Genomic DNA, 16,741 nt, shown 5'->3' on the forward strand with positions numbered 1-16,741 from the left:
AGCGGCATGTGAAGCTTTGAACCACAGGAGCAGAGCTGAGCAGCTGGGATACCCCAGCGGAGGTGACCTCTTCTACCAGTATGCATTACGCTTTGATTAGGAGCTTGCTTTTGCTGCTGCAGATGGAAAATACCTGTCACCAACATTTGCCCCCGTTCACATGAAACACGGGAGCATTAAAAGACAGGATTAATAGCGTAACTTCTCCAAGGCTGCATTCAGAGGCGACCTCAGCTACACACCTCCTACTGCTTGCTCCTTTATTCCCAGGGCAGGAGCACCAAACCTACCTCAGTGATGCTAACCTCAGGTTGACGGTCTCTTCAGGACTATACTTTAACTCAAGTTTTAGATTATAAATCCTTTCAGTGTTCACTCTAACGGTATCTGAGTCTTCAAAGGCTACCAAAATGTGTATCAGAGCCCTGCAGACTGACCAATCTTCATAAAAAATAAAAGGCAAAGAAGAAATTGGTGTTAGGATTTGAAATAGTCTTTGAATAGCAAATTCAATAGGAAAAATGAACTAAGAAGCGTATGCCTTATACACTGTCATTATAAACTGCCACATGGGAGCCTGCAGAATGGTTAGCCATTTTTCAGTCTACTCACAGTGTCCAAGTGGCTTTGACGTGCACTGGTGCTAATTTAGCTAATATTACTCATGTGGGCAGAGAAGCAAAGAATCAACTTAAAAATAGGGAAATTATTTGTCATTTTCCTTTAAAATAAGGCAACAGTTGCTATAGAGAGCGAGCAAACTATGGTTTTATCACACACAAGCTAAATCAGAATAAAATAATTTAATTTTGAAATTGTGGCAAAAGTTTGCAAATTATGGCAACCTCTTTGTAACAGAGTGGTATAGGAACTGTGCATATATGTTTTGGGGTAGCTAAATGCATGCAGAAAGTGAGGATGAGCTTTCTAAAGCCAAATAGGGGATACAGTCATACTGAAATTCATGGCAACTCTGTAGTTAGACTTTCTAAGCAGCCTTAAAAAAAAAAATCCCTCCTTTTTTGTGTTCTATACTAAGTCAAGAGAGTATTATCAAGATTGCTAAGTCAAGCATTCAAGAGTGAGGTAATGTCAGAATTAAGGCCGTCTGTTCAACCTTAGTTTGGCCCCTTGTGAGTGTGAATTATGATGTTGCCTTTAATTAGATGATCACACAATATTTTTTCCTATGCCTCATTCATAACACATGATGGATGGTGCTCACTGAATGATGAAAGTGTATTTTGTTTTTTCCTTGTGGTTCAAGGTGTGGCAGCCTGCCTTATTTACTACACGCTATATTCTTCTGACAACAAAACTAATGATTCCTTCACAGAGTTTTTTACGTGGTTTATCATTACAGCTATGACATACTCAACAAACATTACTAATTTAATTTTACTGCAATCCTCAAGGGAAAAGCTAGAGTTTTTTCACTTAATTTATCCATCTAGAACCTGTTCTCATTGCTCAGGTTTTCATCAAGGCTTTGCTTCCTTCATACTTGGTCTAGGCAGCTTTACTTGCATCAGCTTTGGGGAGGTACTGACAATACATGGGAACCAAAGTTGGGGTCTCCATTCTGGCGTGTGTCTTCTGTGTCTGGAGAAGGTCAACAGATCAGGACGGTAGGGAAAATCCTGTTCAGCCACAAGACGGACCATTCCCAAAGTTGATAAACACTTTGGAAAATTACCTGTGCACTACAGGGAAGTGCAAGCATATTTTTTCTAAAACTTGGACGAAGATGAATAGATTTTCCCCATAAATTCAGAAGCGTTACTAATACAAATGCTATCCTTCTTCCAAAGACCCAGCTCCACAGCAAGAGAAAAGTAGAGAAAAGTTTTCCAGACATGATTTTTTTTTTTCATAGATTTGCACTTGGAAATAGATGACTTGTTCTGACAAAAAGTTTTCCACCAAAAAAATAGTTTCCCCAAGAGAAATACCTTTCAGGGACAATTTCAGCCAAGATGGTTGAAATCTGGCAAGCTTACAAGTGACTTTTACTTTAGTCATCATTCATCCATCATCTTTCTTAAGAATGATGGATTGTGTAATTCTAAAGGGAATGAACACAGTCTAGAAGAGCACTCTCTGGGTACACAGGCCCCAAAGTTATTTATATCATGGTTCATACATCATAGGCTGGATTTAATGCTCTAAAATGTTTTTGACTTTAAATACGATGATTCAAAGCTCATAGGAGGTGGAGAACTTCTTGAGATCTGAGAAGACAAATTGAGTTCAAACCTTCTTGGAATACTATAAATTTCCTCAAACCAAATGAAACCCACCACATTTTGTGTCACATATATTGCCTTTGGCTAAGATTGCCAACCTCAGGGGCTTAACTGAGATCTAAGCTTGGTAGTCTATTTTTTTGAGGTGCTGAATATTCACCAATTCACAGATAAGAGGGATGACAATTTTAAGTGTCCCTATGCTGTACCTCTGAAAGGGAGTCTTCATTTACTCGGACATATACCTACAGATTCAGCTATGCAATTTTGATCTCTGATGTTTCTGTTCTCTTTATATTCTTACCACATTTCCAATATCACCTAAAATGACACAGTACTAGAAGAAAAACTTATCCTGAGCAGGTGCAAAACTTACTGAGAAAGAGGAATCTTTCCAGCAACAGCCAGTTTTTGAGGTTTCAGCCATTCAGTGGTGCAATAAATACAGCAGAGATGTTCAGAGTGTACTCTTGCAGAATGTGTACAGCTGTGTGGCATTTTTGCATTTCTTATTTTTATTTAACACGTTCTTTCCATCAGAATGAATTCTTGAATTCAGTGAAGGAAACAATCCCCGTGAAATAAAAAAATTGCAAAAATGGCTTAACAGCAAAGCATGAGTTATGCAAGTTCTTCAAATGACAAACAAGTCAACACGGTTTGTGCTTTGGGCTTCCCACCCTAAGCTGCAGTTGATAATCTCTCACAACGCAATGTCTGCCACTGCTGCTGTAGGAAATTCCTACAGCAAAACTCAGTGCATTCATTGTCCACCAGTACTTTCATGTGCTACCACAGCTTTCAGAAGCAGTGACTTCAAACAGCTCCTAACTCACTAAACATGACTGAATCCATGTTTTCTTTCCTTCCTGAGTTTTGAAAGCCTGCTGCAAATAACACACATCTTACCACCTCCAATAACAACCATCTACTACAATCAAGCCCTAGTTATCCGTGGATGGACTAACCATGTTGCAGTATTACTATGCATATGTAATGCACAGCTCGGGTCCAGTGGAACATAACATTCCTAACGCAAAGCCACATGGCTACAGCTAATTTGCTTCCGAATTCTGCTGGTTTTGTGTGTCCTGCCCCCTCCCCCTGTGGGACCATCAGAGGAGCTCCTTCGTCTTTATCTGGCCACTTATTTCCATGAACTTTCTAGTAACTTGCCTAGCTTTGAAATCTTTGCAACTCTGATCAACAAGTTAAAAATTATTGAGAGGACAGACACAGTCACAAAGACAGTATCATCACAGAAGCCTTATTTTTGAAGGAAACCAACCAAAAAGCACATTGTTGAACTTGTGCACTGTTTCCTATGATAGTGTGTACATAAATAAATTTAAAAAAATACTGTGGAGGCATGTCATGAGTTGCATGAGATCAGTTCCACCCAAAACTGTTCAAGAGCAGAAACATGGTTAAGTCATACTAAAACTCTGCAGAAATCCCTTTAATAAAAATCACACATTAACATTACACATCTTTGAAGTGCTCTGCATGTGTTAAAATAAATACATCTAAATACACTAATGAATAAATATGTGATATGAATACCAAGACATTTTGATCTTAAAGTTACTTTTTCATAAATAATTTCTTGCTGAAAATTATTCCATTCACTTTATTTTAATTCTAGACAATTCTTCTGCCTACTAGAGTTCCTTCTTGAGTGTCTGATAATTAAACAGAATCCTGTCAAGTTTAAACGATCGCTAGTATTTTGCAACTGAATTCCTAATACAAACAGGCATATGTTTAACTTTAAACATTTGCTTACGTGCCTTCCTGAAGTAAGGCTTAAATGCTCTCTCTGGTACAACACTAATGGTTCAGCCCATCTATTGAGAACTTACAACTTGAAAATGCAGGATCAGGTCTTGTACTAGGAAAATAAGAGGAAAAATCTTAATGTAGAAATAATATAATCTACATTGACACTGGAAAACCTGAAAATACATCATTCAAATGCCATCAATCCATCCAGAATTTCAAGAATCAGCATGAAGAAACAGAAACGCAGGGATAATTTGATCTTTATTTAGGCCTATTTAAGAAAAGTTGCATCATATTCAGATAGTCTAACACCGCAAATAAGATTTTACCGGACTGATAAAATTATTAACATCACTGATTTAAGGCAGCTGTTACATAGTGTTACATTAATATTTCAGTCAGATTGAATTCTTCTTCGGATACATTCATGCAATTAACTTCTACTGTATTTTTACACTGTACTTTGAAATACATAGGATTGTTTTGTTTCTCCATATTAGACGTATCTGGTTAAGCTTTTCTCAGACAATACAGAGAATGGACTCATTGCTCTTCTTGGTGGAAGTGAAAAGATTTAATGACAATGATTTAATGACTTACTTGATGCAAGAAACGCACACTGAGAATGCCGTGGAAATAAATATACATCTTATATGTGTATGTCACATGCAAGCGTGGAGAAATAGGAATGGAGGTTGAAACATTATTATTATTCTTAGCTAAAACCATTTTCCCTTCATATAAAACCCAAAAATATCCTTGCACTGAGCAGAGGGCCCATTAAACTTCCTCCTTTCCAAAAGATTCCTCTCCATGCCAACCTCTGTCGGGGATGAGAAATCTTCCATGGAGCCATAAACAATCCTCCATGTTGCCTCTATTGTTCAGTCCAATTTTGGCTTTTCTTTTCCTTCTTCAATACCTGAAAACATATGGAGAACAGCTTTTAAAAATCCCTGAATGAATAAAAATGAAGAGTTTACTTAGAGAGGTCTTCTAATGCATTAATCTTTCTTTTCCCTCTATTGCTGTTGTTTCTCCCCTACTTGCTCACATGCTCTTGCATGTGTTACCTCACCTGCTGTGAACGAAAAGAGCATCTGCACACCTGATGGCAGTGGTTGTCCAGTAATGAACTGCACAACCCTCCCTCCCTCCGGACCAGTTTCAAATCAGTCTAACCCCCTGCGGCACGCTCAGCCTTTGATGGCTGCAGGGGTCTGGGAACAGTTAGTTCCCTCACCTCCTCTGCTTACCTACAAGCAAATTAAAGTAGATGTTATTATAGCTGAAGCTAAGCAGCCGACTTTATTTGAAAGCAAGTTTTTAAAATTGTGTTTCAGAATTCAATAACTTAACCCCCCTCCATTTCAACATCGGATTTTTAAATATTTGCAAGTACATCTCCCTTTTTTGAGAGTACAAGAATGAAGAATCAATTACTGTTGATAGGGTGCCTCTCTCTTCTTATAATGGCCAAGTCTTTCAGTAATATCAGGAGGGCTGAGTTGAGTGTAGGGCTCCTTAAAGAACTTATCCTTGCTGCAGGACTTGTCTCTTTCCTATGCTGAGCAAAGTCTGGGCTGGGCAGCAGATTGTGTTTTTTCTGGCAATGAAAACATTCAGCTATTTCATGTGCCTGTTCCTGGACAACGAATTACTATTGGTATCTGACAAAAGTATTGTTCTTCTGACTAAGCCCTCTCTGCCAGACATCTCAAATACAAATATTTCTTTTGGAGGTTTTCAGGCCTGCTGCATGATGGAAAAGAAAGACTTCTGAGGACTGAAGGCAAAAGAGAAGCAATGTTTGAGAATGCCGAGAGGAAAATCCAGTCACAAGTAACATCACCTGCTAATGCAATATATGCATAGACGGTAGGTACACCGAAAGTCACTTTAAAAACATAGTTAGTTAATTCCAATACGGGAAACAGTAAGACCTGTCTGCAGTTAGAAAGCACAACTGCAGAGCTGCCTTGCTGAAAGAAGCAACACGGGAACAAAAGGGTCTGTGCATTGCCAGCAGCCCGAGTACAATGGCCCTGGGTGTTGCTGGCAAACTGATGTAATGGAAGAGCCACAGTTGAAGGTTTAACAACCAAAACAAGAGGCTGGGTCCAAAAGATTACAGTGGGTTTACAAGGCTGCTCCAGGCCCGATCTTGAGTCTCCTGTTTTATGCTGGAAGGAACTTTTCCAATAGTTTTAAATGAGCTGGTTTGTCTTTTTAAGAGAGCCTCTTTTCCTTTCTTCTGAAGCACTTTACTGCAGATGCATCAAATAGTTTGGCAGGAATGCAGATACCCTCAAAACTGTGGACAGACACTGGCTTGTACAAAGGGCAAATTTTTCCTTGCCTACCATGTTTGTGGTTTAACTTGGAAAAACTAACTGCAAATCATTTTGTCAGTAGTGAGGTTTCATTTAATGCATCTCCAGAGGAAAAGGAAAAAAACTCCAAACCCAAACCAACCCCCTCTCACCCCAGAAATCTTCTCATGGCAGACTGCTTTAATTTGCAAGCTTACTGCTCAAAAGCCCCTTTTAAATGTACAGTTTTCAAATAGTATTTTCCCAAGTCTCACACGGTGATGAACTAGCATTATTTTACATCTCTGCTGTTTGTGGTGTGCCTGCCATATGCTTCAGGTTAGGTTTATGCAAAGTGTTTCAAGCACAGCAAACCAGCAGGTGACTCACGGCATTTTCTGTTTTGCAAGTGCTTGAGCCACAAAGGACTTTGGATCAATATTCGTTAACCAAATCAAGGAAATGATGGAGATGATAATAAGGCCATGATGAACCTTGGAAAAGCTTGGAAGAATGACCCGATTGATGTTAGCTCCTCTAGGGTGGAGGGCCACAAGAACCAGGGATTTTGTTATGCATACAGTGGAATAGTGCGGGAGATTTTCCACCATTTACTTATTCATGGACTTGGTAAGAACATGTGATTCTTCACCACATTATTATTCTTCATACAGGACTTAGGTCAAGTGAAATTATTCCACGTGGCTGCCTTTTTTAGAAACTTCTTTCCTGAATTAACTTAAGTAAGTTAAATAGATGGGAATGTGACATCAAACTGAGGTCTGAAAACCAGACTTGAACACTGTGACCAATGTTCGCTGGTTCTAGAGCAAAAACAAAAAGACACTTTATACCCGGGTGCTAATATGAGCAAATGGCAAGTAAAACTGCTTTGAGCTTCTGGCATTGGGTTCTACCTAGTACTGGAGGACTTGTTAAAAGAGATTTGTGTGTGCAATAAACTACCATGTGAATTTATGGTGTATTAACCAGTGCACACTAAGTTTCCCCAAGAGGGGATACAGGCTGTTCATATGGTCCCAATGTGTTATGCGCCCAACGAATGTAATGACAGAATTCCCACAGAGCATGGATTTCACTCCAGTTGTGATTTGCCATTGCGGTGATTATGAACGTTGTTTGCTTATTTCAGGCAATTTGATAAATGAAAAACATCTTTCATAGATTAAAGGAACCTACTTTTCATCTTGTGTTTGTCTTATTTTCCCTTTTCCTCTACTCAGCAATGGGTGGCCTAGGCAGGGTAGGTGATGTAGAGTCTGCACAGTTATGTTTACCCTGCACTAAGGTGATCTTTCATTCCTATTATTTTACTGACATGAACATACTCATTTTCCTTGAGTAAATTTATAAGCAGAAAACACCTTATACCTGAAAATATTAAAATAATGTATTTTTATTTCTAAGTCTAAGCTTACCATTAACAGCATTCCCACAGAATGATACTTTATTCTAGCTGCATTTAATGGGTTCATCAGCTAATAAGTGGGTTGTAAACCAAGTGGGTTGTAAACCTCTCAGGTAATTGCCAAAAGCTCTTAAATTAGTATTGGAAGTTATAAAAAAGAATACATATTCATAGCTCATCATGCTCTCCAGCAGCCATTCCGTTCATCTGGCTGCTTTAAAGAGCAAGCAAGCAAGACATTTCAGTGAGCTTCTGTCACTCTCCTTTGTTTTAGCCAGCTTAAAATCTTCTCGACTTTCAGGGGAAAATACTCAAGTCCTGATGGTGTATTTCATCAGTTAATATTCCTAAAACAATACTCACATTTTTGGGTATCCCAGATGTAGTTGTTCAGGACCTCTCCCACCAAGTAGAATATGTTAATTATTATGGTAACAGCTGCAAAAAAGATTATTTTGACACCTGGGCTGAGGTGCTCAAGAAGTGGGTACACCCACACTCCTGTAACATGGTGAATCCAGCACACCCTGAAACAAAACAAAAATAACAAGTACTGACTCTTATAGCCCTGTTTTTCAAAAGTAGCTTGGGCTATAGGCTTAGCTACTGTAACCTGAAAAGCAATTATTTGAAAGGACTGCAAGTTGCAACTGAACTGGAGCACCTGGATGACATCCACCCAGAAGAGACATCACAAATGATGAAACTATGACTGATTTCCCACATTCTTACTGCTTTGTTTTAAATGTAATATGAGCAGTTGGCCAATTTTCATGTTCTGATGCAGGCAGGTATTTCCTTGCTGCATTTATATTTACGAGGAATACACACCCCTGTTTCATGTGGCAGCGTGGAAACTGCAGCATCCTCTGTTCCAGGCAGGTTCTTTATCCAAAGAGCATTCAGGGTTCTCCAGGCTCTTCTACACAGCCCAACTCTCTGCCTTCTGCAGGGTCCTTCTTTCATTTTGTACGTTTGTGCGTTTCTGCTGCTTCTCCTCGCTACACCTGGCAAGTGCATCAGTTTTTGGGTTTGCCAGAAACATATGGTTCAGCTTCTCTTTGAGAGAATAATTTCTTCAGCACCTGTGTTTTAGGTTGCTCCTCCTTTTCTTTCAGTTACCTGGTATCATTTGGGATCTAATAATTTTTCTCTAGGTAGGATAAACATTTAAAATAAAAAAAGAAACCACTTTATCAGTGAAATTCTCCCCAGCTCCACACTCAATACACAGTAAAGGAAAAGGAATGATGGTGACATCATTCTGGTCACAGAGATTTTTAGCATTCAGCTACAGTGGAGACTGTTGGTACGTTAACCCAAGAGACAGGGTGTCAGCTTTACTGCAGTGCAGCCTGAAGAAGCACTCCAGGTATGTGGTTTCACTGTGTGTGACTGCAATGGACACCTGTACCCTCTGAAGGGATAGCTTTTGCGTTGAGGTCTGACGTGGTGAGTGGTGAAGTCAGAAGGAGCAGAGCAAGTCCATACGTTCCAGCATGTGGAAGCTAAGAAAGGCAAATGCTGCCAAACAACTGAGCAAACATCACGGAGGCTAACCAGGAAAAGTGCTCAGTGTAGACAGGCTGGGGCCCGTGAGCTGCTGGGCTCTCTTCAAGAATGTAAATCTCTTCCTTTCTGACCCGGCAATTTGAGAGAGAAGCTCACAGTGAAGCACAGCTAGAGAAGACTCAGCAGCTGCACAGACAATATATTATTGATGGGGATTTCCACGTCCATATGATTTGCTTCACTTGCTGATACTTCTGTTTGTTTAAGGAAGACTTTTGATCACTAGATCAACAGTCATAGGCTCCTGAAGGGCAGAGACACAGAAGTCCTCCCAAAACTGTTACCATAAATGCCTGTCACACAGAGAGTACAGAATCCCTGTTTAACGATTCTCCATCACCCTGGAAACGTACATGGTTGTCATAGCTTCCCTCCTCCTTAGAAAAGCTTTTATTACAGCCAAACCCTTAACAGTTGGACACTTCATGTAGGAATTTACATGTGTCAGTAAATTAATCTGCACGATCTAAATGCAGATTAAAAACCCTTTCTCCAAGTGAGTTCACATATGGTGAAACGATCTCTGTACTTTAGAGTTATTTTCCACAACATTCTTCTGTGCCAGAATTAACCTGACAAGATAAAGGTATCTGAAAAAATAAAGGGTTCCTGTGTAACCCATGGTAACAGGGGATATTGTGTTCTTCTTGATCGAAGAAGAAGATGGGACAGTTGGGTAGAAGGTAATGGGATGTCCTCTACTCTCAGGTTGGCTTAGCAGGGAGTGTCTATTACTGCCTAAAGTTTTTCAGTTTCATCTGCTTTCATTTTACGATCCTTCTGTGAAAAACAAGCTCCAAGGAAAAAGCTTGAAAAAAAGCCAATGCTTCTTTTTCACTTATTTTCTCTGGTGTGATGAATCTGCCCAGCACTATAAAGCACCTTTACAGAGGGACTTTTCAAGGGACCTTCTAAACTGCACCTACGTAGCCAACTTCATGAACCAAGTAGAAGTGGCATTTACTAGAATGCATTTATGCTAGAAAGAGGAAATATTTTCTAAATCCAACTAATGAGTCACTGATGAGCTCCCGAATGTCAGCGATCTCTGGTTAGTTCAGAGTCTTTGAGTACAGCTCATGCCCTCTGCTCTCTGCTGCCCAGCACAGGAGCACATTCATTGCTTGGTGATACTGCTCGTGCGTTCAGCGTAGCTGTTGTACGCCTGTCCCCGGTGCAGCCACACCGCAGGAACTCATGCTTTGGGCGCAAGAGGTACTGAGTGCCACTCGGGAGACAACGGTCACAAACCCACCTGATCAGCTGCCCTGATCTTCCTTAAAATGAGCTGTACAATGCCGCTCGCCACATTGGGATGGAGTAATATCAGCCTTCTTTCCTCTGAGCAGTGACACACTGACTATTCCTGCATTGTCTTTACCACAAACGGGAGCAGCAAAGGGATGACTGCTGCCATGGAAACCTCACCTGATGGCCTTTCTTAGTGGGTTCGTTCCTGCTTGAATACAAGCTATCTCGACGCCGCACAATAAAGGGCTGATCAACTGTAGGCATAAAGCTTCCATACAAGATTGCTGATTACTAATGTTAATGAATGCCTTCAACGTTGCAATTCTAGTAGTCATTATTCCTGTCCAACCTCATTATTAGATAAGCACAGGGGAGCATGCATTAAGATTTACTTAGGAGTGCAAATCTATATCCAATTTAAGACCTTGTTATTGAACAGGTATAAAAAATGGGTCGTTTAGATAAAAATAAATGGAGGAGAAAAAGTTTAAGCTAAAACTGGACTGGCTACTTTTGAGAAGATAAAATTAACTTGAACCTCCCTGTGTTTCGGTTCCGTGGCAGCCTATGTAGACGTAACCGTGTGTTTTCAAAGATGATTGTGTTACAGGTCATCGAGCTCATTTAGCCATTTGTTAGAAATGGTAAGAAAAGAAGGAACGGAAATATTCACACATTGTATTCAAATTAAAATATCTGTTAAAAGAAGTGGAGATTTTCGGAAATTTTCAACCAGCTGGTGTAGAAATCAGAAAAAGCTATTTGAAAACATACAATATTGCTTCTTTTTAACAAATCTGTCAAAAATTTGACTTTGTAGCTGTTTTTCACTTCTAGTATACAGTAGATGTTGTATATCTCTCCTATCAACGTAATTAGGAGGAAATGAAAACTATGCAGAGAAGATACATGTACATTTATTCTTTGGCTATAGATCTTTTGTTAATGAGGAAAAGTAACTACAAAAGATTGTCAGAACCTTGCGGTTTATGTGTGCTCTACCTGTCGCTTTGAGTAATGCAGCTGTTACAACAGCACATGTAAAACTCAAGTCCTAGTAGAAGCAAGCTCAACACGTGGATATAACGGCAGATAACCATGACACCCGAAAGATTTTGCAACGGGAGACATGTTGCGGAAAATGGTTGCTTCTTCATGATGGCTGCTCTCAGCTACAGGAGTCTGAATATACTTGCACAGGCATCACAGCTTGGCGGCACATTGTGGCCTGAACTCAGAGTCTCCACCCATTTCCTGCCCAAGTTGAGTCCTTCAGCGAAATCTGCAGCCGAACAACAATCAGTACTACATGTTCTGGAAACAGGAACTACTAGATGAGGGGCTGTGTAACTTTTCAAGAGCAGTGAATGAGAGGACACAGAATAATAATGCATGTCATAAAATGGCTGAAGAGCTCCCAATGCTCTTCCTCATAACAGAAGAAGCACTTTAACAGAACTCGGAGACAAGAAATTCAAATCTGATAACGGAGATACCTTTCTGCATGATACCTAATTAACCTCTGGAATGTTCTACCCTACCTTTCAGTGATACATCACTGAAATCAAGATATTGAAAGAAGTTTTGAAGTATACAAGTTTAGAAGTCTACTCCTCTTCTCTGGGCCGTATCATGCAACTCGAGCAAGATTCTGAAGTCAGGAGACTGTACAAGCAGTAAGAATGAGTACAGTTATGCTTAAGTTCAAAGAGTACAAGGTATATAAACCATCAAGACTGAAGGATCCAAGCATCTACTTTTTGACATAGGTTTTGGAAGAAAACTTCCCTTACAGGCTGGTTATTCCAAAATGGCCTGCTAAATCTTCTCCTCAATCATCTGACATTAGCTACAGCTGGAGCTTAGATACCTGACTACTCTGATCTACTATGGCAGTTACTTCTCGCAGCAGCAAATCCTTTCCCACATCTTCTGTGCTGTTCAGGTTTCCAGTGACTGGCAGAAAGGAAGGCTGAATCTTTGGTCCCAAACAAATCCTAGGCCAGTTTCCATTGTGGCTACTCTTTACCAAACAACAGAACATGGGCGTTTTCTACGCTTTTATTTCATGATCTTTCCTAGCATCAGTCTCTTCCTTTTCCACAGATAGTGAGAACTTTACCCAGAACGATTAAATTGTGGAATGTCTCCCAAAGGAGGTGACGGGCTTACAGCAGCTGAGTCATTCAAAACTTGAATGAACAAATCATTTGTGGTTATAGAGTAGGGACCAACCCTATGCTTTCAGAGGCAGGAACACAATGACCCACACTAAATCTGTTCTACTTTTGGTTTCTAATACCGACTGATGTGAGGCACATTTTCATAAATCCTTATGATTTTTCTTCCCCCTCAAAACCCCCCCCCAACATAGGACACCTTGTTCTGCATCTAATCAGAATTGTTAAGATCTCAGCCACGTTAAGATGCTAGGCTTCTTATAATACCAGCCAGCGAGGCCTAAGTCACCTACACCAGGAATGTACATTGTTTAGAAATTTTAAAGACTAAAAAATAAGTTCAATAAACAGTCATCAGTTAGGAAATAACAGCAATTGTCCAGTCTTGTTCCAGTTTCTTACACTGGATTCTTCTCCATTCATCTGAGTGGTGCTGAACAATATGTGGTTCATAGGACTGTGCTACTGGTATGGAGTGGCTTATGCAGTCACAAGAAGACAAGCCCTGGAAAACTGCAGCTGCAAATAATGTCACATGCAAAACATACTCAGCATGACATGGTGCTGGCATCCTCTGGGACGAACAAAGCTTAGCAGAAATTTGTTTTTATGTATAGGTAGCTAGAATGACAGAAACTCCGCAGATCCGCTGCAAGATGTTGTCATCTTTGGAAGTCATCTATTTTGATAAATAATATTTCATTTTAAATATAGTAATGGTTGCTATGCCTTCTTGAGCTATATTTTAAGGAGCTGCACAAGCAAGTGAGAATGTATTATCCATGCATGTCATCTGTGATTGTACTGTTGCTTTGACTGAAACATTTGAGGATGTGCAGGTGGAGGGGAGCCAGAATGTAACAGTCCATGATGGCTATGTCAGACCTAACAGGCTGAGGATCCATGCAGCCTTCTCTCACTGAAAGCACTTCTGCTCTCCCACCCTCCTTCTGGGTCAGGTACACGGGACGCTAATCTTCTCCTGGCCTATTTCTGCTGCTTCTACTTCTTCCTACTCTTTCCTGTTCTGAGTAGCTCTGGCTCCAACTCTTTCCTCCTCCTCTGCATTGTCTCATCTATCACCCACCTCTCCATCAGCCTTCCACTCTGATTTCAAAGCCTGTCTCTCTCTCCCCCTCCCAGCTTTTCCCACTTACTTGCATGATTTCAGCTTTCAAGCTGCTGACCTGTGAGCTGCACATTTCCTTACCCATTTCTCTTTTAACCCATGGTTCTAGTTCATCTCTCTTACTTGCCTCAAGGACTTTTCACTTGTTTTTTCCCCAACCACTGATTCCTCTGGTCTCTAATGAACTTCTGGCCCTAGTGCTCACTTCCAAAGGCATTCATGACCTCCTCCCTACATACAGACCCTCAGCACACCCTAGTACAGCCATGCTGTGTCTCTCCTGCTCCATTGACACGAGCCACTTGAGAAATCCTTCTGGTTTCTCAATCCTGCCCTTCTTTATCGATGTGACTGTTAATTCCCACCAAGCTTCATGCTCTAACTCTCCACCCCTCTCTTCTGAATGTCAAGGTTTGTCCTAGCAGTCTGCACCCTTATCCTTTTGCCAACATCTGCTCTTTCTGATCTTCCTCTCCTTTTATGGAGAATCGCTAATGGAAATCCTACAGCAAGGCTGACAGCATTGATCTCAAATTCATTCCAAATTCTCAGTGTACATTCCTTTCTTAAATTTGTTCAAGAAGAATTCAGCAAATTACCCCATCTAAATGCTTTCCCTCGGCAAATCTACAGAACTCTCCTAAAGTAACTTCAAGAGAAACTTTATTTTCAAATGAAAGTTTAAAGGTACCTGAGCTCTTTAAACAGATTTATCAAAGAATCAAAGAATGAATCAAGTCCAAGCGTGGCACTTGTGGAGGCAGCTCCTAGTGGATTTGAGATAGCAACAAGAGAGCAGATCAAGTCTTTTGCTCCCAAACACGTAGCCCTGCATGACTAGAGCAGTGGAGTCAGGTTCTTAGGGTCTGTTTTTTTGGCATCCTCAAGTGCTCAAAAGCAGAGGGAACAAGAAAACCACTTTAAATAAACGTATTTGTCTCAGTTTATTTTAGGGACATATTAGACTCTGATATTAGTTACCATGAGGTCATTCTTATTGCAAGGAGCAACACATTTCTGGCTCTTTTCTGTTCCTTGACAACCAACTCCATACAGCCATTGGCAGTATTTTCTGGTAGTACTGGCAAGCTCTTGGGTTTTCTTAGCACTGTCTAGATTTAACAATCCAATACAAATTGTGACCTTTTCAAGCCATGCTAAATAAAGCCAATCGGCCTTTCCCGTCTTATCCTGTGGCCTTGATCCTGAAAGTCCATGTATGGTCTGTGACAGGCAATGCAAGTCTGTGAATGCTCTGCCTGGGCACCGCTCCTTAAGAGCAAGGGAGAGCTCCCCCTCACAGAGAGCGCATCAACTAAGTGTGCCTACTCAAACGCTCTCTGACTGAAGGGAGAGAATGCAAAAAAACGAAAGAAAAATAGAAAAAGGTTTTGCTCTTCAAGAAAGGATGTTTCTCAGACAACGTCTCTGAATAATGCTCAAGGGATATCAAGTTATTTAGCTATGTCCTTCCAACTTCAGCGATTCTATTCAGAATAGTTTGCCTGTTTTCTGATTTATCAAATATATATAATAAAAGCTTGCTGCTCCACCATCTCTTCCATACGTGAAAGATTCAGTCACATATGAAATAAAACAGAAGCTCTCCTCTACTTGGAGTTGAAAAAAATGCATTAACAGAATCAAACCTGAACAATATCCTCCTGTATGCTCCTTTACAGTACGAAGTGCGACATGACACATATATCATGTAGCATGGTAAGAAGGTTTCAGCTGAGGTGGGGAGAGAGTTCAAAATTTAAGGGCAAAACATAGAGAACATCTGATTAGCAACTGTCTCCACTTTATACTGTGAGAGGTGCAGTGAAAACACTTCTCTGAGGGAAAAACGACGTAGGGAGAGGACAAATTCTCAAGTGGTAGATCCCTAACTTCTAGGTAAAAAAACATAAACCAAGAACTAAGCCCCAGCAGGGGACCCATGGACAACCAAAGGTACAAAGGAAGTAAGTTCCACCAGGCTGTATGTAACTAGGTCATTTGCAGGTGTAGTCTCATTTTAATGCACTGTGCTAACCTTGAGAGGTCTAAAAGGTACACCAATAAGGGCAGCAAATCCGAATTAAGTAATTCCAAACCCTCTAAGTGATTAAGGTCTCCACTTCAATGTGGCCACTTAGCAGCAGGAAGATAGTGGACCTCAGCTGTGAAAGGTAGGCACACTCTGAGTGAGAGGGATGAAAAAAACCCCACTTTTCATACTTTCTGGTAGATTTTCCCATCCTGTGACTGTCAGATATATTGTATTGCTATCATCGAGCCAAGATTTGGCTTGCAGCCTCAACCAAATCTTGGATAGAGGCTTCAATAACACTTGCAAGCTGAAGACATGCAGAACTTGCAGATGATGGCACAGTGTAGCCTGTGTCTGCCTCCAGTCTTCCCCAAAGACCTTCTTTCATAAGATCAGAAGGAGAAATGGGCTTTAAGTGCAGAACTTAGCAGGATGACCTCTAGGCTGAATAAGCAATTGTCTCAGACCATCTTTAGAGAAATCACAACTTGGAAGAAGGTGAGTCACTTGAGAGTAGTCCTATCTGTTTTGGAAATAATGTACGTGTAGGCAAAACCAATAAACAGCAAAAGCAAAGGGAGCTGATCATAGGCTGTAACTGGGTATCTGCTTAGCAGTTAATTTCTTAATGCAGAATCTTCTTCCCCTACTTTACTTGTCCTACAATTTCCTTTTACCTTGTATTTGTAGCTGTAGAATGTAGACGCACTGTAGTGGGCAGGATCAAGCCATATGAGTATCACACTGATACTGTAACAGCTTCTTAAAAGATTTTAAGACACCTCTGGTTTTATTTCACTTGCAG

At 40.5% G+C, this 16,741-nt stretch overlaps 1 protein-coding gene across 1 annotated transcript in view; it reads right to left on the reverse strand.

The window, feature by feature from the left end:
• Nucleotides 1-4,270: 4,270 nt before the first annotated feature.
• The window catches only part of AIG1 (androgen induced 1), a 130,987-nt gene continuing 118,516 nt past the window's right edge, over nt 4,271-16,741 (reverse strand). The window contains exons 5-6 of the mRNA XM_009281450.2: nt 8,133-8,296; nt 4,271-4,950 (exon numbers count right to left, since the gene is read on the reverse strand). Coding sequence (XP_009279725.1) covers nt 4,913-4,950; nt 8,133-8,296 — 202 coding nt within the window. The 3' untranslated portion in view covers nt 4,271-4,912. The remainder of the gene's footprint in view (nt 4,951-8,132; nt 8,297-16,741) is intronic.

The sequence above is a fragment of the Aptenodytes forsteri genome, unplaced genomic scaffold (genome assembly GCF_000699145.1).
Source record: "Aptenodytes forsteri isolate BGI_AS27 unplaced genomic scaffold, ASM69914v1 Scaffold82, whole genome shotgun sequence".
NCBI classification, from domain to species: domain Eukaryota; kingdom Metazoa; phylum Chordata; class Aves; order Sphenisciformes; family Spheniscidae; genus Aptenodytes; species Aptenodytes forsteri.